The following is a 21,456-nucleotide window of genomic DNA, read 5'->3' as shown; positions in this document are numbered from 1 at the left end:
AGGCACAACCAAATCTAATTTAATTCCTCTAAATATGACCCTGCTATGTTTGTTATAGCATATGAATTGGTATTAAATTGGCCAACAATGGATAGTTGGTATCCAGGCATTTATTGGAGAGTAAAATCTTGACCTCCATGTCACCAATATTTATCATAAGCTTCGTTAAAAGAAACAATATTCAACAGGAAACATAGACATTTCAGATTTTATAAAATATATTCCTGACTTAAGCCAAATTAGCAGCGATCTGAGAACCTAGACTGCAATATACTGCAATATATTGGCTCCTTCAAGACTTGCTCTTTCTGAATTGCAGTCAGGTGTGGTATCATTTACCTAATCACTTAAGGTGGTTATAAGAAACTAGTGGCCCGGTGCACGAAATTTGTGCACATTAAAAGGAGGACCCAGAGTCAAGTCCCCGCCCACCCACATGTGCCTCAAAATCGTGTGAGACCCAGCTCCAGGCCACGCTCCCCGCACTGGGCTAGATCCAGACCCGGCCAGTTCCACCCTTGTCAAGCCCCGCCAGGCAGGGGGCGTAGCCTCAGGTCTCCTGGCCTTGCGCCAGGATGGGGGGCTTGGCCTGAGGTCCACCAGATGGGGTAGGGGACGTGCCTTGAGGTCTCCCATCAAGCCCGCCAGGTGGGGGACACGGCCTGAGATCCCCTGTCAAGCCCCGCTTGGTGGGGGGTGCAGCCTCAGGTCCCCCGTCAAGCCCTCCTGGGCAGGGGGCATGGCCTGAGTTCCCCCTACCCAGCACTGGGGGTGCACCTTGAGGTCCCCCGTCAAGCCCCACTGGGTGGGGAGCATGGCCTGAGGTCCCCTGTCAAGCCCCACCAGGCAGTGGGGCGCAGCCTCAAGTCCCCTGGCCTGGTGCTGGGGTGGGGGGTCTGGCCTGAGGTCCCCCAGCCTGGTGCCGGGGTGGGGGGCATGGCCTGAGCCCCCTGTCAAGCCCCGCTGGGTGGGGGGCATGGCCTGAGGTCCCCTGGCCTGGTGCCAAGGCAGGAGGCATGGCCTGAGGTCCCCCAGCCTGACACCAGGGCAGGGGGTGCGGTCTGAGGTTCCCTGTCAAGCCCTGCTGGGTGGGGGAGGGTGTAGCCTCAGGTCCCTGCTGATTGCTCATTAAGGCTCCTTAAGGGAACTTGGCCTCAGCTGTGGGTGCCGCCATCTTTGTGATGGAGTGATGGTCAATTAGCATATTCCCTCTTTATTAGATAGGATTTCTCTAAGAAAGTCATTGTTTCATTTATTATACGTCTGGCATAATGGACTTGCACTTCAACACATAAGGTCCCTTTGTGAGTACTTGTGGGAGGAACTGCTGACTTTGAACCCCAATTTTCTGTACTTCTTAATATCAGTTTGCGTTTATCTTATAAACCTCGATAGAATGTTTGCTCGTGTTTCCCTTTTCACATTCACTGCTAAAAAGCTTAGATTCAAACTTGTAGGCAACCTAGAACAAATATTTAGGCAATTATAATATGCATTTTGGACTTTATTCCCAGCTTCAGTTACTATCATCTCTTTTATTTTTTACTTCTTTCATCCTACTTTTAATATATGTTCATTTGTTGCAATCTTTTTTGGAACAGAGGGATACAAACAAAGTTCATAAACAAATATATATCAGTAAAATTTGTACCTATTTTAAAAATCCAGTTGGTATCATAGTACACCAATATCCTCCCAAGTACCACTCTTAGAAATACTTTTCTATATAAACTTTTCTTTTAAAAAAGCAGTATAATAAGATGTAGTAGAATCCCTATTCCCAACAGCTCTTTTTGGTAAGAAGACACCAGAAAAGAGAGTAAGCAAAAACAATATTAAGCAACCCATTCTTAAGAATGGGAAAGGAGATTTAGAGATAAGTTATATGCTGTGAAATGCTGTGCCATGCAAGGTGTGTGGTCTATAAGCTGGTACAAGTCTGTGGTGAGAAAGAATAATAAATTGAAAATAGCATCTAGCAAATTTGAGAAAGTAACATATGCTAAATCAGATTTGAATCTGACAATAAAAATATGAGTTGCATTTTGTATGTCCTTTTCCCCCTTAGTAATCCATGTTCATTGAGTATCATTCCACAGCAGATTAGAGATTAAAAACTTCACCATTAACAACAAACTAAAAACTGGTCCTTTACAACAAATAGTTTAAGAAACATGGCTTTAAGGGTCTTACCCTACCTTCGCACAGTCACAATGCAGGAAGAGTTCAGCAAACATCTGCCTCCGCATATCCGTTTTTATGACCTCCCGGAATTCATCTGCACAGTTGCAAAGGTGCTTAAGGAGTTCTTCAAAGATTTCACTTTTCAAGTCTGCAATGTGCGAAGAGATGTACTACAGAGAGAAAGAGGAAAAGTGATTGATTTAAAACTGTGCTCTTTCCTTGGCTTTTCCCGAGGATTCAGCTGATGTACATGAAATGAATGGCTGTCATTTCCCCCATATCATTTGCTTGTCATTTAGATAAAGCATTTCATATTAGTGCTAGTCTACAGGCTGTGCAGCAGAGGGAGCTGATCAATACAGTCCCCAACACCACACACCAGTGGGACTAGATATTTTGGAAGCAATTTCCCTTTAGATCACATCAGCACTATACAGGACACAATTTTTACCTTACTGTTTGAAATAGCAGCAGTCATAGAATGTTGCCTGTAAATTACTAGCTCTAAAAATTGAATGCAGCTTTTCTTTTGATATATGGCATATAAGACTGTTTTCTAAGACTGACTACATTTAATTATTAGAGTGTAAGGGATGGGGATTGTAAGTGGGGTGTTTGTTTTGTTTTGTTTTAATGTTGCAATAAGGTATTCTTTGTCTATAATTTTCTGTTTCTTTTGAAAGTGTAGAGTCTGAAACACCTATGATCCTGGGCCATTTTAAAAATATATATAAATTTCCAGTCAAGGGATAAATGCCCCTTTCTTATCATGTTCAATTTAAATGCTGTAAATTCTTAGCAAGATGGAAAATGATGCAGATATAAAAGTTGAAGGGTCAATATTTGGTGTTCGGGTAACAGTCCATGGTTGACTTGTTTTGAGATTATATAGATCCAGCTTAAATGTAGTGGGCACATTGTTTTATCTTGAGGAATCCATATTTCTGCCACCACTATTCCAAACTCAATATGATCTTGAGCCATTTTTCTTTGTTCAAAATAGTTATTTATTTTATTATTAAATTCCTGGGTTGTCATTGGTTAATAGGATCTTGTAGATTTCAGGTTTGGATTTCTATGTTAAAAGATCTGTATATTACACCGTGTGCCCACCACCTAAAGTCAAATCATCTTGCATCACCATCTATTAGGCCCCCTTTACCCCACCACCACCCTCTTCCCTCTGGCAACCACCACACTGCAGTTTGTATCCACGAGGTTCAGTTTTTATATTCCACACTAGAGGCCCGGTGCATGAAATTCGTGCATGGGGGCAGGGGGTTGTCTGTGTGTCCCTCAGCCCAGCCTGCACCCTCTCCAATATGGGACCCCTAGAGGGATGTCCGACTGCCCATTTAGGCCCCATCCCTGGGATGGGGCCTAAACGGGCAGTCGGACATCCCTCTCACAATCCAGGACTGCTGGCTCCCAACTGCTCACTTGCCTGCCTGCCTGATTGCCCCTAACCGCTTCTGCCTGCCAGCCTGATCACCCCATAACCACTCCCCTGCTAGCCTGATCGATGCCTAACTGCTCCCCTGCTAGCCCGATTGCCCCTAACTGCCCTCCCCTGCCAGCCTGGTCACACCTAACTGCCCTCCCCTGCTGGCCTGGTTGCCCAAAACTGCCCTCCCCTGCAGGCCTGGTCACCCCCAATTGCCCTCCCTTGCATAGGTCCCCCCCAACTGTCCTCCCCTGCAGGCCTGGTCACCCCCAATTGCCCTCCCCTGAAGGCCTGGGTCCCCCCCCCCAACTGTCCTCCCCTGCAGGCCTGGTCGCCCCCAACTGCCCTCCCCTGCTGGCCTGGTCCCCCCCAACTGCCCTCCCCTTCAGGCCTGGGTCACCCCCAACTGCCCTCCCCTGCAGGCCTGGTCCCTCCGAACTGCCCTCCCCTGCTGACCATCTTGTGGCGGCCATCTTGTGTCTACATGGGGGTGACCATCTTTGACCACATGGGGTTGGCCATCTTGTGTGTTGAAGTGATGGTCAATTTGCATATTACCTCTTTATTATATAGAATATGAATGAAATCATATGGTTCTTAGCTTTTTCTGCCTGACTTATTTCACTTAACAAAATTTTCTCAAGGTCCATCCATGTTCTTGCAAATGACACTATTTTGTCTTTTCTTATGGCTGAGCAGTATTCCATTGTGTATATGTACCACATCTTCTGTATTTATTTTTTAAAATTTCTTTATTGATTAAGGTATTACATATGTGGCCTTATTCCTCCATTACCGCCCACCTCCCATTCATGCCCCCACCCCCCTGTTGTCTGTGTCCATTGTTTAGGCTTACATGCATGCATATAAGTCCTTTGGTTGATCTCTCCCCCTTACCCCCACCCTCCCCTACCTTCCCTGAGGTTTGACATTTTTATTGATGTTTCTCTGTCTCTGAATCTATTTTTGTTCATCAGTTTATGTTGTTCATTATATTCCACAAAGGAGTGAGATCATGTGATATTTATCTTTCTCTGCCTGACTTATTTCACTTAGCATAATGCTCTCCATCTTTATCCATGTTGTTGCAAATGGTAAGAACTCCTTTTTTTACCACAGCGTAGTATTCCATTGTGTAGATGTACCACATCTTCTTTATTTAATCCTCTGTTGAAGGACATTTTGGTTGTCTCCATGTCTTGGCCACAATGAATAATGCTTCAATGAACATAGGGGTGCATATATCTTTTCAAGTACATGCTTTCGAGTTTTTTCAGGTATATACCCAGGAGAGGGATTGCTGGGTCAAATGGTAGCTCTATTCTTAATTTTTGAGGAATTGCCAGACTACTTTTCCACGGTGGTTATACCAGTCTACATTCCCACCAGCAGTTCCCTTTTCTCTACAACCTTTCCAACACTTGTTATTACTTGTCTTGTTGATAATAACTATTCCAACAGGTATGAGGTGGTATCTCATTGTAGTTTTGATTTGTATTTCCCTAATTGCTACTGAGGTTGAACATCTTTTTATATATCTGCTTGGCTGTTTGTGTGTCTTCTTGGGAGAGGTGTCTGTTCAGGTTCTCTGACCTGGGTCATTTTTCTTAATGCCTGTTGAATAGATTCCTGGAAGTGGGATTACTAACTTAGAAGGTAAATGCATCTGTATTTTTGGTAGGTTTTCACGTTGGTCAGGCTTGTACCCTACCCTTTTGTGCTCCCACCACTAACATTTGAGTGACTATTTCTCCTCAGCCTCACCATTAGTGTGCATTGCCTTCCAGATCTTTGCTAATTTGATGGGTCAAGAACATTACATTCTTGATCTACACCTGAGTGTAATATCTCGTGATAGAGAGAAATGGATTAAGCACTGGAAGAGTTTCTGAGTGGACTCCTCTTGAAGGTTTAGCCCAATTCACAGTCAATGATTTCTTCCTCTGACCCAAGCACAGCAGTCACCAAATTTGTACTGGTAGCCAAATTTGTACCGAATAATCCTACTTCCTTAGCCATACATGATTGGACCAGGGAAGGATACTTAACCTAAACAAGCCATTCAGTTTCTGGAATTTGGAGTGGGGAATGGCCAGTTGGTCTCTGAGAGAGGTTGGATCTACAAATTAAACTTAAGAATTTGTGGATAAAGGGGAGGCTGGGGGGAGGTCAATGGGGGAAAAAAAAAAGGAGACATATGTACTACTATTTGTAATACTTCAAACAATTAAAAAAATAAATAAATAATTTTAAAAAAAAGAATTTGTGGATAGCCAGAGTTCTCCATGTGAACTGAGAATGCTGAGGAAGTCTGTACATAGAGATGGATAAATCAAAAAGCAGAGAGAAAAGTTTTTCAAGTCCCTGTTCTAGTCTTTTCTTGAAGCCAGATCATATTCCTGCCCTCGGATTTTGCACATTTCATTTTCAGCTAAATTAGCTCAGGTTGGTTTCTGTTTCATGCAATTAAAAAATAGTAACTAATACAGTTTGTTTAAATGAAACATTATGTTGATATATTTCACTGATAATTTTTGAAATGAAGGAAATAGTTGGTATTTTACTTGCTCATTAATATCATTAGGCAAATTTGGAATGTATTATGTAAGAGATACATAGGCTTGAATCCATGCTAACGAATCATAAACCATTATTCAACTGGCTTAGAGACCAAAAGAGGAAAATTTAAAGCAGAGAAAAATAGCTTTTCTAAATATTTAGTTTACTTAGCTGATTAAACCACTTAATTGTCATTATTGTTGATGGATCAATGAGCACAGTTAAGGTCATCTGCTACCTTGGGAAGTAGAATAGTGTAATAGTTAAGAACTCACATTTGGGGGCAATGGTAAGATATGTACACATATAATACCTTAATAAAAAAAAATTAAAAAAAAAAGAACTCACATTTGGGGCCTGTTTGGGTTCAAATCCCAGTTCCCATATTTACTGGCTGAGTAACCTTGGATGAGTCACTGAACTTCCCAGTTTCTTCATTTGTGAAATAGGCATTATAGTAGCTCTCTCACTGGGTCATGAAGAGGATACTGTATTTACAGAGCTTAGGTATTTCATGTAATAGTTTTCTGTAGCCATTGCTCTTATTTCCTTTTGAGCTAGGTAAGAAAAAAAATTGACCAAGAAAGTTTTCTTTATAGGATAAAAGTCTTTTCAGCTGACTTTCATATTTAGAAGGAAAAACCCAATGAGATCAATGGCTTTTAAAGTGGAATCCCTTGACCACATCACCTGAGAGCTTGTTAGAAGCTCTGAGAGCTTGTTAGAAATGTCAATTGCCCTACTCTGACCTACTGAATCAGAAACTACTGCAAACTATCAGCCCGGCAATTGCATGGCATAGCTTCTCCACTGGGTGGCACCTGTGTACAATATATTGGCTTTAAGCCTGCCATTTATTTCATTTTCTTCGTTTCATTGAATGAGTTCTGACAAAATAACCTCAAAACAAATCTTTTTAAAAGCAACTGTCCCTTAAAAAAACAATTGTCCCAAATATTACTTCTATGTCATATCATATAAGATGGTTCAATAATTTATTGACTAGATAATCAAATATGTTCAATAAATATTTACATATAAGAAATACTTTCTTGGTTTCTAATTGAAGTAACAGCTCTTCTCTATAATGAAAGTACCTGAACATGTGCTGTTTTCATTTCAGGAAGAGAAGTTGGGAAATATCAGTAAAACTAATAGTAATAGCCCAAACCACCCATTAAAACAAAATTATATAGATAGATATCCACAAAGGAATTATATAGAATGATAATGAGTTTGTATCAAGTATTATTCGGTATACATCACCTTTACCCATTTTCTCCTTTAATTTTATGGGTATACATACATGTATACACATATATACACATATTATATATGGAAATATACATATATGTATTCATATATGATATGGATATACTTGTTGAATTAAAATGAAGGGAGAAAAAAAGTAAAACTGACACCATACTTCACAACATTCAATATCAAAAAACAAACAATACCTCCATATTGTTTTGGGGTAAGAAGAAAATGTGACTCAATTACAGTATACTCATCCAAGGTATAATTTTAGGGGCAATATAAAGACATTCTCAACATAAAAGAACTCAGAAAACATAGCATCCATATGACCTACATGGAAAAAAAGACTTTACAATAAATTCAGCCAATTTACAGATGAATCAAAATAAATAACTTAGGGGGGCTATCTCTCAGGAGAAAATGGCGACTGGGGCTTAGATAAGACTCAGCACCAGACTCGCTACCACCTCTCCTGGAACACCGCCTACTCTCCCCAGTTCCACAAGTCCACACCTTCTCCCGCACCTCTGCCACGGGAAGAGGACATCTTCTCTGAAGGCATCTACCCTGGCTCACCTTTGCTGGGAACCTTTTGGACCAAAGAAGAGAGAGAGAACTACATAACCAGACACCCAGAGAAGAGAGACCATGGGGAGACAAAGAAACAGCCCGCATATGAAAGAAAAGCAGGCATCACCAGAAAAGGAAGTAAACGAAATGGAGGCAAGTAACCTACCAGAGAAAGAATTCAGAGAAATAGTCATAAGGTGGCTGAAAAGAATGGAAGACAAATTTGACAATATGAGTAAGAACCAAGAGGAAATGAAGAAGAACCAAGAAGAAATGAAAAATGACATCACTGCTGTAAAGAACTCAATAGAAAGCATCAAGAGTAGACTAGAAGAAGCAGAGGACCGCATCAGTGAGCTATAAGACAAGGTAGGAAAAAATACCCAAGTAGAGCAGCTTCAGAAAAAAAAATTAAAAAGCAGGAGGAGAGCCTAAGGGAACTTCGGGACAACACAAAACAAAACAACGTCTGCATAATAGGGGTTCCAGAAGGAGAGGAAACTGAGCAAGGAATAGAAAACCTCTTTGAAGAAATAATGACAGAAAACTTCCCTGATATAGGGAAGAAAAAACCCCCCACAAATCCAAGAAGCCCACAGAGTCCCAAGCAAAATAAACCCCAAAAGACCGACGCCAAGGCACACTATAATTAAATTGGCAAACACCAATGACAAAGTAAGAATCTTAAAAAGACAGGAAGTTCCCTACAAAGGAACGCCCATCAGACTAGCAACTGAATTCTCAACAGAAACTCACCAGGACAGAAGGGAATGGAATGAAATATACAAAGTCATGCAAAGGAAGGGTCTGAATCCAAGAATACTATACCCAGCAAGGCTATCAATCAAAATTGAAGGTGAAATCAGGAGCTTCACAGGCAAAAAAGGACTAAGGGAATTTATTACCACCAAACCAGCAATGCAAGAAATGCTAAAGGGTCTGCTGTAAAAAAAAAAAAAAAAAAAAAAAAAAAAAAAAAAAAAAAAAAAGGAAAAGAAAAGAAATAGGAAGCGAAGAAGGAACACAGGGGTAAAGAATAAAAATGGCGACAAATAAGTACCTATCAATAATAACTTTAAATGTAAATGGATTAAATGCCCCAATCAAAAGACATAGGGTAACAGATTGGATAAGAAAACATGACCCATATATCGCTGTCTACAAGAAATTACCTAACCCTACAACTCAAAGAGTTAGAAAGAGAGCAACAAGAAAAGCCCAGTGTAAGCAGAAGGAAGGAAATAATAAAGATCAGAGCGGATATAAATGACATTGAGACCAAAAAAACAATACAAAAGATCAACAAAACCAAGAGCTGGTTCTTTGAAAGGATAAACAAGATTGATGAACCTCTAGCCAGGCTCACCAAGAAGCAAAGAGAGAGGACCCAAATAAACAAAATCAGAAATGAAAGAGGTGAAATAACAACAGACCCCACCGAAATACAAAGGATTGTTAAAAAATACTAGGAACAACTCTATTCCAACAAACTGGACAACCTGGAGGAAATGGACATATTCCTAGAAAAATATAACCTTCCAAAACTCAATCAGGAAGAATCTAAACATCGCAATGCCAATAACTATGGAAGAAATTGAAGCAGTTATCAAAAAGCTTCCAGCAAACAAAAGCCCGGGGCCAGATGGCTTCACAGGGGAGTTTTACCAAACATTCAAGGAAGAACTAAAACCTATCCTCCTCAGACTATTCTAAAAAATTCAAGAGGAAGGAACACTTCCAAGCTCCTTCTATGAAGCCAGCATCATCCTAATACCAAAATAAGATAAAGACAACACAATGAAACATAACTCATGAACAACTCATGAACATAGTTGCCAAAATCCTCAACAAAATTCTAGCAAATCAGATCCAGCACTACATCAGAAAGATCATACACCATGACCAAGTAGGATTTATCCCAGGAATGCAAGGATGGTACAATATCCACAAATCAATAAACGTGATACATCACATAAACAAATTGAGAGATAAAAATCACAAAGTCATATCAATTGATACAGAAAAAGCATTTGACAAAATCCAACACCCTTTCTTGATAAAAACTCTCAACAAGGTGGGAATAGAAGGATCATACCTCAACACAATAAAAGCTATATATGATAAACCCGCAGCTAACATCATACTCAATGGGCAAAAACTAAAACCATTTCCCCTAAGAACAGGAACAAGACAGGGATGCCCACTCTCACCACTCCTGTTCGACATAGTACTGGAAGTATTAGCCATTGCAATTAGACAAGAAGAAGAAATAAAAGGCATTCAAATTGGAAAAGCAGAAGTAAAGCTGTCCTTATATGTAGATGACAAGATATTGTACATAAAAAACCCGAAAGACTCCATAAAAAAACTAATAGACTTAATAAATGAATTCGGCAATGTGGCTGGATACAAAATTAACACCAAGAAATCTATGGCATTTCTATACACCAATAGTGAACTTACAGAAAGAGAGACTAAAAAAGCAATACCATTTACCATCGCACCAAAAAAATTAAGATACCTAGGAATAAACTTAACTAAGGAGGTAAAAGACCTATACGCGGAAAACTATAGGAGACTGAAAAAAAAAATACATGAAGACGTAAACAGATGGAAGAACATACCATGTTCATGGATTGGGAGAATCAACATCATTAAAATGTCCATACTATCCAAAGAAATCTATAGATTCAATGCACTCCCCATTAAAATACCAACAGCATATTTCACAGACCTAGAAAGAACTCTCCAAAAATTCATCTGGAATAAAAAAGACCCCAAATAGCCACAGCAATCCTGAGAAAGAAGAAGAACAAAGTAGGTGGGATCTCAATACCAGATTTCAAGCTGTATTACAAAGCCACTGTTCTCAAAACTGCCTGGTACTGGCACAAGAACAGACATATAGATCAATGGAATAGAATAGAGAACCCAGAAATCGATCCAAATCACTACACTCAATTAATATTTGACAAAGGAGGCATGAACATACAATGGAGTCAAGACAGTCTCTTCAATAAATGGTGTTGGGAAAATTGGACAGATACATGCAAAAAAAAATGAAACTAGACCACCAACTTACACCATACACAAAAATCAACTCAAAATGGATCAAGGACTTAAACATATGATGAGAAACCATAAAAATACTAGAGGAATCCACAGGCAGAAAAATCTCTGACATATGCCGAAGCAATTTCTTCACTGATACTGCTCCTAGGGCAATGGAAACTAAAGAGAAAATAAACAAATGGGACTACATCAAAATAAAAAGCTTTTGCACAGAAAAGGAGACCATCAGTAAAAAAACAAGAAAGCCCACTGCATGGGAGAACATATTTGCCAATGATATCAACGATAAGGGTTTAATCTCCAACATTTACAGGGAACTCATACAGCTAAACAAAAAGAAGATAAACAACCCAATCAAAAAATGGGCAACTGATCTAAATAGACACTTTTCGAAAGAAGACAGAAGGAAGGCCAAGAGACATATGAAAACCTGCTCAAAGTCACTAATCATCAGAGAGATGCAAATCAAAACAACAATGCGGTACCATCTCACACCTGTCAGAATGGCTATTATCAACAAATCAACAAATGACAAGTGCTGGTGAGGATGCGGAGAAAAAGGAACCCTCGTGCACTGCTGGTGGGAATGCAGACTGGTGCAGCCACTGTGGAGAACAGTATGGAGTTTCCTCAAAAAACTAAAAATGGAACTCCCATTTGACCCAGTGATCCCACTTCTAAGAATATATCCCAAGAAACTAGAAACACGAATCAGAAAAGATATATGCACCCCTATGTTCATAGCAGCACAATTCACCATAGCTAAGATTTGGAAACAGCCTAAGTGCCCATCAGCAGATGAGTGGATTAGAAAACTGTGGTACATCTACACAATGGAATACTACGCTGCGGTAAAAAAGAAGTTCTTTTTTTTAATATTTTATTGATTTTTTACAGAGAGGAAGGGAGAGGGATAGAGAGTGAGAAACATTAATGAGAGAGAAACATTGATCAGCTGCCTCCTGCACACCCCCTACTTGGGATGTACCTGCAACCAAGGTACATGCCCTTGACTGGAATCGAACCTGGGACCTTTCAGTCCGCAGACCGACGCTCTATCCACTGAGCCAAACCAGTCAGGGCAAGAAGGAGTTCTTACCATTTGCAACAACATGGATGGAGATGGAGAGCATTATGCTAAGTGAAATAAGCCAGGCAGAGAAAGATAAATATCACATGATCTCACTCATTTGTGGAATATAATGAACAACATAAACTGATGAACAAAAATAGATCCAGAGACAGAGAAACATCAACCCTCAGGGAAGGTAGGAGAGGGAGGTAAGGGGGAGAGATCAACCAAAGGACTTATATGCATGCATATAAGCCTAATCAATGGACACAGACAACAGGGGGGTGGGGGCATGAATGGGAGGTGGAGGGTAATGGGGGAATAAGGACACATATGTAATACCTTAATCAATAAAGAAATTTAAAATAAATAACTTAGGAACAGCAAAGCCATTGTAAACGGACAGAAAGTGAACCTCAAATCCAATCAAATATTAGACTAAGATTAATCAATTATGGTACTTGTAATTGCAGAAAAGAAAGTGAATGGTATGAATCTGGATAATATTAAAATTATAAAATAAATAATTAAAATTGGAAACAATGAAAAAAGGAAAGCATGAAAAAATATTAAGTACCTTTATCTTTTTTTAAAATATATTTTTATTGATTTCACAGAGGAATGGAGAAGGAGAGATAGATAGAAACATCAGTGATGATAGAGAATCATTGATTGGCTATCTCCTGCATGCTCCCCACTGGGGATCAAACCCTGACCTCTTGGTTCATAGGTGGATGCTCAACCATTGAGCTACACCAGCTGGGCAATACCTTCATCCATATCCTATATAATAAAGAGGTAATATGCAAATTGACCCTCACGCCCTTGCACAAGATGGCCGCCCCCATGTGGTCAAAGATGGCTGCCACAAGATGGTCTGCAGGGGAGGGCAGTCAGGGGTGACTGGGCTGGCAGGGGAGTGGTTAGGGGGTGATCAGGCTGGGAGGCTGGCAAGCGGTTGGAAGCCAGCAGTCCCGGATTGTGAGAGGGATGTCCCAGATTGGAGAGGGTGCAGGCTGGGCTGAGGGACACCCTCTCCCCAGTGCACGAATTTCATGCACCGGGCCTCTAGTACTGTATATAAAAGGCTAATATGCAAAGTATCCCCTCAGGAGTTCGGGAGACTAAAAGTTTGATCGCTTGCTATGATGTGCACTGAACACCAGGGGGCGGTGCGGAATGAAGGAAGATCCAGCCTGGCAGCCAGCAGCAGCTGGGAAAGTTAGGTTCTGGCCAGCAGCAGGAAGGCCCCAATTGGCCCTGATTGCTGGCAGGCCTAGGGCCCCTACCCATGCACGAATATTGTGCACCAGACCTCTAGTCTTTTATAATAGGGTGCCAACTTTTATTTCTCTAATTAAAGTATGAGATTAAAAAGTAATTACTGCAATCTTTTCTGATTTTCATCATATGGCCTTTTAGAATGATTTTAAAATAACTGTTGTAAAGATATGTTCAATTTCAACAATGTCCTTATTTTTACTTCAGTTTCACTTTTTTTGTGTTAGGATCAAGAAATAAGATTTTAAGTAATTAGTTTTATAGCAAAATTTATTATCGTATACAATACCAAATACCCATCTCTCTATTGAGATAAAGTATACGAAGCTGTTTACAATGGTGTTCACCTAAGGGTGACAATGGTTATTTCTAGGTAATAAATTTATGGTAATTTAAAAATCTCTATCTTTGTATTTTCATGTGTTGTTCAAATTTATTTTTTGGTCATGATAATTTTTACAAAATTAAATAACTTTTTCTTAGAAAATATGCCAAGGTGTTAGCAAGAATTAATTTGAGGGTATGGGAATATGTAATTATGTAGTTATTCTATTTTAATATTTATCTGAGTTTTTAAAATCCCTCACTCCTTCCATTTTTAAAAATTTTAAGACTATAATTTCTCATCTGAGTAAACATTTCGTAGTATTCCACAAAATTGTAAGATTTTAACCCAATAATTATTAAAGAGAGTATTTGAAAATATGTTTTTATTGATTTCTTTAGAGAGAGAAAGAGAGAGGAAGAGAGAGAGAAACATTGATGAGAGAGGAACATCCATGCCTCCTGCATGTCCCCTACTGGGGATTGAACCTGAAACCTGGGCATGTGCCCTGACGGGAAATTGAATGGGTGACCGCATGGGAAGACACTCAACCAACTGAGTTACACCAGGTAGGCAAAAGAGAGTATTTTTTAAATTTCCAAATGGTTGAGCTTATATAATTTTAAATTTGTTTATTATTTCCAGTTTCATTACATAACAAGAGAATCTAACATGTCAGATTTCTAGTTTTTAGAACTTATATGGTATTCTTGGAGACCTATTTATAAAAAATTTTTTACAAATATTCCATGAAAACTGGGACATAGAATAGGGTTACTATAGGGTTTGAAGTTTGATACATACATGTAATGTCTTATTGATAATACAGGTTCTTTATATTCTTATTTATTTTTATCATTTTGACTTATCAAATAATTTTTTAAAGTTTTACTACTTCATGCCACATATGAAAATAAACTCAAAGTGGACCAAAGACTTAAATAGATATATATGTAAGAGTTAAAACTATAAAACTTAAATGTCTTTTTTTTATGTTGAATTGGGCAATGGTTTATTAGATATGACACCAAAACAAAAGCAGGAAAACAAAAAAAATTAGATAAATAGAACTTCATCAAAATTTAAAACTTTTGTACTCTAAAAGACATCATTAAGAAATGATATATTTGACAATGGATTGTATATAGAATATTTAAAGAACTCTTATAACTCAATAATAAACACATAATCCAATTTAAAAATGGTCAAAGAATTTAAATAGACATTTCTCTAAGGAAGATATATAAATGGCCAATAAACACATGTAAATATGCTCAATATCATGTTAGCCATCAGGGAAATGCATTTCAAAACCAAGTGAGCTGCCACTTTATCCCATAAGAATGGCTAGAATTTAAACAAACAAGCCAAAAAAGGGAATAATAAATGCTGGCAGGAGTGTGGAGCAATTGGAACCCTCATTCACAAAAAACTTACATATAAATGTTCATATTCACAATAGTCAAAAAAGTAAAAACAATCCAAATGTCCATCAACTGATGACTGGATAAATAAAATGTGTTATGTCCATAAACAAGAATATTATTCAGCAATAAAATGAAATTAAGTATTGATATATGCTAAGACATGGATGAAACTTGACAACATTAAGTTGAAAGAAACCAATAACAAAAGGCTACTTATTTTATTTCATTTATATGAAATTTCTAGAATAGGTAAAGCTATAAAAGACAGAAAGTAGATTAATTAGTTGGTTGCCTAGGTCTGAAGGTTAGGAGGGAAATGGTGAATGACTGCTAGTAGGTATGGGGTTCCTTTTTGGGATGATGAAAATGTTCTAAAATTGATTGTTTTAATGGTTACACAACTCTGTAAATATACTAAAAACCATTGGGTGAATGTAAGGTATATTTAGGAGGTTGAATCATGACCCTCAAAGATATCAGGTCTTAATCCTTAGAACCTGTAATTATAACCTTATATGAGAATAGAATCTTTGTAGCTGTGATTAAGTTAAGGCAGTGATTTTCAACCTTTTTCACCCCATGGCACACATAAACTAATTACTAAAATTCGGAGGCACACCAAAAAATACATTTTTTTGCTAACCTGACCAAAAAAATAGGCATATTTTTATTCATTCACACTGATGGATATTGTTATGTTGGCTATTGTCATTTTTGCCTCTAACTAAATAGTCAGGTACTATATATTTTAAAAATTCTTGTGGCACCCCAGTGTGCCTCTTGCCCTGTGGCACACTGGTTGAGAATCGCTGAGTTCAGGTGTTTGCAATGTGGAAATAATCCTGGATTATTTGGTTGGGCTCTAAATGCAATCATATGTACCCCTGTAAGAGGGGGATTGCAAACAAAAGAGGAGGCATTGTGACCACAGAAGCAGAGATCAATGATGTGTCCATAAGTCAAGGAATACAGGCAGCCACTAGAAGCAGGAAGAGGCAATTCTCCAACATACCCTCCAGAGTGAGTACAGCCCTGCTGACACCTTGATTTTGGCCCAGTGATCAGATTTTGGGTTTTTGGATCCCCAGAACTATGAGAGAATAAATTTCTGATTTTTTAAGGCACCAAATTCATGGTAATTTGTTATAGCAGGCATAGAAAATAAATCCAGTTTGTGAATTATATCTCAACTAGAAGCCCGATGCACAAAATTTGTGCAAGGGGCTCGGCCCTTGCAGCCATGCAGCTTGCCTCGGCCCTTGCAGCCCCGGCTTCATCTGGATGGTTGTCCAGAAGGACGTCCAGAAGGTTGTTCAGCTGTCCGATCTAATTAGCATATTATGCTTTTATTATTATAGATAGAGCTGTTATCAAAAAGTTTTAATATTGCCACAATTATTGTGAATTTTTTGTTCATTTATTTTATATTTTGAATGTATTTTTATATATTCTACTAGAGGCCCAGTGCACAAAAATTTGTGCACTTGGTGGGGGGTCCCTCAGCCCAGCCTGTGCCCTCTCGCAGTTCAGGAGCCCTCAGGGGATGTCCGACTGACAGCTCACCATGGGGAGTGGGCCTAAGCCACAGTCTGGCCTCCCTCTGCAGGTTGATCAGGGGGCGGCTGCTGGCCCTGCCCCCCCCCCCCACATTGCCCCTTCTCCACCACTGGCCCTGCCACCCCATTGCTGTTCCCTCCCTCTGTCCACTGGCACGCACCTTGGCTGACTTGGCGCCACCTGCTTGCTGGCCCCACCCCCTGCTGATTGGTAGTTCCCCCATTCGGTTGATTTGCATATTACCCTTTTATTAGATAGGATTATAAAAGATAGAACCATCACTCCGTCACAAAGATGGTGGCGCCCGTAGCCACAAGATGGCGGTGCCCAGTCCCCTCAGCCCTGCTGGAGTCCCCTAGTCCTGGGGGGGCGGCCACTGAGAGTGGGCAGCATGAGCGGCCTGGCGGAATGCTTGCTTCATTGCTGTAGCCAGAGGGTCTCTGGGCAGCATGTGTGCATGTGGAGCCTCCCGCCCCAGGGACAGAGAGCCTCTGGGCCGCGGAGAGCTTCTGAGCAGCTGGCATGGAGCGGCCAGGCCCTGCAGAGAGCAGAGAACCATGGGGAGTGGGCCTAAACTGTCAGGGCTCCCGGATTGTAGAGGGTGCAGGTCGGGATGAGGGACCGCCCCCCCCCCCTCCCCCGTGCATGAATTTCATGCACCGGGCTTCTAGTTTTCTATAAACTCATAAAGCTGTAAAGTGTCCTATCACCTTTATTAATTTTACAATGTACAAATATAAAACTTTAACACAAGTATAAAAAAGTCTTGGTTCTACTAGATTATTTTTAATCTTGAAATCTGCTCAGATTTGTTTGATTGCTTACTTTCATTATCAGATATTCCTTTAACAATTCTCTTAATTTCATCTTTTTTTTAAGTTTTATTTTATTGTATTATATATGTCTCCTTTTTCCCCCATTGACCTCCCCCCGGCCACCCCACCCCCCTGGCACATGCCCTTACCCCCCTAGTGTCCGTGTTTATTAGTTATGTTAATATGCATGCATACAAGTCCTTTGGTTGATCCCTTTCCCCCACCCCCCCCCTTCCCTGCCTTCTTCTTTGTCTCTGTTATCTGTTTTTGTTCATCAGTTTATAATATTCATTATATGCCACAAATGAGTGAAATCATGTGATATGCTGACTGGCTTATTTCGCTTACTAGTAGCATAATGCTTTCCAGGACCATCCATGCTATTGCGAAGGGTAAGAGTTCTTTCTTTTTTATAGCAGCGTAGTATTCCATCTTTTTTGTCATTCCATATTAGGTGCTTTACTTATAAAGTACAAATAGCATTTTTTTCAATTACCAAAAAAATCACCAATCCTAAAATAGACTATTGATTTAAGAACAGATTTGGGAGGTTGGAGAAGAGAGGAAAATATTATTTCATTAAATATATCGCCCTGACCGGTTTGGCTCAGTGGATAGAGCGTCGGCCTGCGGACTGAAGGGTCCCGGGTTCGATTCCGGTTAAGGGCATGTACCTGGGTTGCGGGCACATCCCCAGTGGGAGGTGTGCAGGAGGCAGCTGATCAATGTTTCTCTCTCATCGATGTTTCTAACTATCTATCCTCTCCCTTTCCTCTCTGTAAGAAATCAATAAAATATTAAAAAAAAATTAAATATATACATTGATTATAAGATACATCTTTTAAAAAAACTTTATTGAGGTATAATTGACATATGAAAAGCTATACATATTCAATTCAACTGTGTATATGTAAATATGTACAGCTTTTTACATGTCAACCATACCTCAAAATAAAGTGTTTTCCGCCTTATGGAAAATAAATATAAACGAAAATCATCATTACCAAGGCCATAGACATCTCCATCACCTGTAAGATGAATTTTTATTTCAGAAGTGCAAAAAAAAAGTTATCTTAGAATTAAGTAAATATGAAATATGAAGAGGTCTCCAATCACATGGAAGAATCGGAGAAGTTACATTTTAACAGACATTGCTAAAGAAGACTGACTTCCCTCTCTGCAAACTGGGAAGACTAGGAGTTCATTTTTACAACATTGCTCTAATAATAAGTAGTTCTCTTAATTTTAAAAATTTTACTTCAAAAATGTTATTTTGGCATTTATGGGTAAAATAGGAGCTCTGGAATACATTTATTTTCAATTGAACAGGGATTAGAAGTCATACCATGATTAATCTTTTCATTTCAGTATGGCAAATTAAATTGCCTTTCCCAAGATAGAGGAAAAGACATGAAAGGCTTTGTCAACAGCAAGAGGCCACATGGAACTAGGATTTTTTTCTCACAATTTCAAATTTATCTGGGAATGATTGAAAATTTCCCCAGCTCCACTAACTGTGAGACTTTGTGCAAGTTACTTAATTTTTCTGCACTTCATCTATGTGTGTTCATCTACAAAATTAGGAATAAGGATTGCTGAATTACCTGAGTTAATATACAAGGTGGGGCAAAAGTAGGTTTATAGTTTTTCATATGGAAAATAATACAATAATCTATATAATAAAAGCCTAAGCGACCATTACGGCGGAATGACCAGAATGACTGTTTTCTGTGATGCACACTGACCACCAGAGGGCAAACACTCAGTGCAGGAGCTGCCTCCTGGTGGTCAGTGCGCTCCCACAGGGGGAGGGCCACTCAGCCAGAAGCCAGGCTCATGGCTGGTGAGTGCAGCAGTGGTGGTGGGAGCCTCTCCTGCCTCTGCAGCAGCGCTGAGGAGCAGCAAGCCAAGTGGTAAGGAGCAGTGAGCAGGTGAGTGGTAAGGTGCAAGGGGTCTCCGACTGTGAGAGGGATGTCCAACTGCCAGCTTAGGTCCGCTCCCCCAGGGGGTCCCGGACTGCGAGAGGATGCAGGCTGGGCTGAGGGACTGCCCCCCCTCCAGTGCATGAATTTCATGCACCAGGCCTCTAGTTTATAAATAATAATACAAGAATAAACCCTGTCTTTCGCATACTCACAACTGTAAACCTACTTTTGGCTCACTCTGCATGGATAGCTTAGGACAGTGCTGGCCCATAGGTAAGTTTTAGATCTCATTGTTATTTGTATAACCAGATTTCACTGAATACAAGAAGATGGCTTTTCTTTATCTTACCCAAAGGTGTCAGTGGAATTTTTCACACTTTCACATCATGAGTACCACTGATTGAAAGAAATTGTAAGCTGCCTTTGATTATAAGATGTAACCATAATTTCAGAGGCTTTAAAATGTGCATCTTAGAATCAATAAAACAAGTTATTATGTTAACATTTAATTTAATTCTAAGTTAATGTATATGTGACATCCACCAAAACTGGAAAAATAATTTGAGTCAAATAATGAATAATATAACTTCTTACTTCCGTAAATTCCATTTTGTTCAATCTTTGCTCCATTGAGTCAGCAATATTCAACTGTTTGCAAAGTGTTTCTATTATGGAATAAAAGTTATTTGCTAGTTAGTGTGGTTACAATACAGTCATATTTTTATTCATGTTATAGTGCTTTAAAATAAAAACATAAAAGTATTTCTTAATTAATGTCCATCAATATTTTCAATAAAGTAAAAGATATATAGTTGGGTAATATTCCAATTACTAAAAAATTATTATTTTATTTAACCAAACAACCCCAAAACTGAAAAGAATGTGCCTACCTTTTTAATGACCAGGTTGAAATAAAGCAGAAACAAATATGCACATTGATAGTATAAAAGACTACACATGCACATATTTTTTGTTTCTATATATAAATATGATCATATTGATCTGCAACTTGCTTTTTTCACTTAACCACTCTTCTTGCAAATCTCTTCAAATAGAATCTGGAGCTCAGGGGGAAGGTTTGGGATGGGAACATGGAAGAGAGTCATTAACAGAAGCCATGGGTTTGAATAAGAAAAGTGTGTATAATGTGTAAAGTGATAATAGAGCCAAAAAAGAAACTGGAAAACAATATTTAAAGCAAAGAAGAACCAGAAACAAAGATGCTAAAGGGTGATCACAGATAGATGTAAAAATCAAGAGAGAATAGTATCACAAAAGCAAAGAAAAAAATTTTCATGAATAACAGAGTGATAAATAATGGTGAATGTGGCAGTTAGTTTGAATAAGGATTTTTTCAACTTCCATTTAATATAACAATTATGCGATCTTTATTGACCTTACAAAGACACGAAAGTGCAAATTGTGTGAAAGCTCAAGGTGAAAAAATTAATACACTGGCTTCCTCTCCTACTTCTAACAGTAGTTCCTCCTGCCAATCATGGGCTGATGCATAAAAATATTCTTCAGTCACTATTGATTTTTTAACTGCTTATTATAAGATGTCAGTTATTATCATAAAAGGACTGTATACGCTTTAGTAAAGCCTATGCGTTAAATGCTGCTGTCTCCATTCCAGATCTTCCCGCATGCTCTGGAAGATTACACAAGCCAGACAGGTTTCTACTAGTAACAGTTGTTATTAAGTATATGTGTCAGTCCCCTGGCTGGATTTTGAGCAATTTAAGGGCAGTGGGAACATATCTTAGTCTTCTTGGTATCCTCTACCCCATCATAGTATCTGGAACTAAGTGAGGGCTCAATAAATATTGAATGAATAAATGGAACAGAAAGTTAATACTATATAATAGGAGGTGAGAGAAGAAACAATCAATGCCAACTAGAGTGTTCTAAATTTCTCTAATTTTATCACAATCTCAAATACAGCTCTCTTAACTCGTTCCTTTT

The 21,456-nt window shown here is 39.2% G+C and overlaps 1 protein-coding gene across 1 annotated transcript in view; it reads right to left on the bottom strand.

Annotated features, from left to right (window-relative positions):
- Window positions 1-21,456, bottom strand: part of EFCAB5 (EF-hand calcium binding domain 5) — a gene marked incomplete at its 3' end in the record, with an annotated part of 98,231 nt that overhangs the window by 60,988 nt on the left and 15,787 nt on the right. Inside the window, exons 4-5 of the mRNA XM_080677330.1 lie at window positions 20,086-20,156; window positions 2,199-2,354 (exon numbers count right to left, since the gene is read on the bottom strand). Coding sequence (XP_080533456.1) covers window positions 2,199-2,354; window positions 20,086-20,156 — 227 coding nt within the window. The remainder of the gene's footprint in view (window positions 1-2,198; window positions 2,355-20,085; window positions 20,157-21,456) is intronic.

The sequence above is a fragment of the Plecotus auritus genome (genome assembly GCF_963455305.1).
Source record: "Plecotus auritus genome assembly, chromosome: 7".
Classification (NCBI taxonomy): domain Eukaryota; kingdom Metazoa; phylum Chordata; class Mammalia; order Chiroptera; family Vespertilionidae; genus Plecotus; species Plecotus auritus.
The sequence above is the reverse complement of the archived record's forward strand: the minus strand, read 5'-3'. Positions and strand labels throughout refer to the sequence as shown.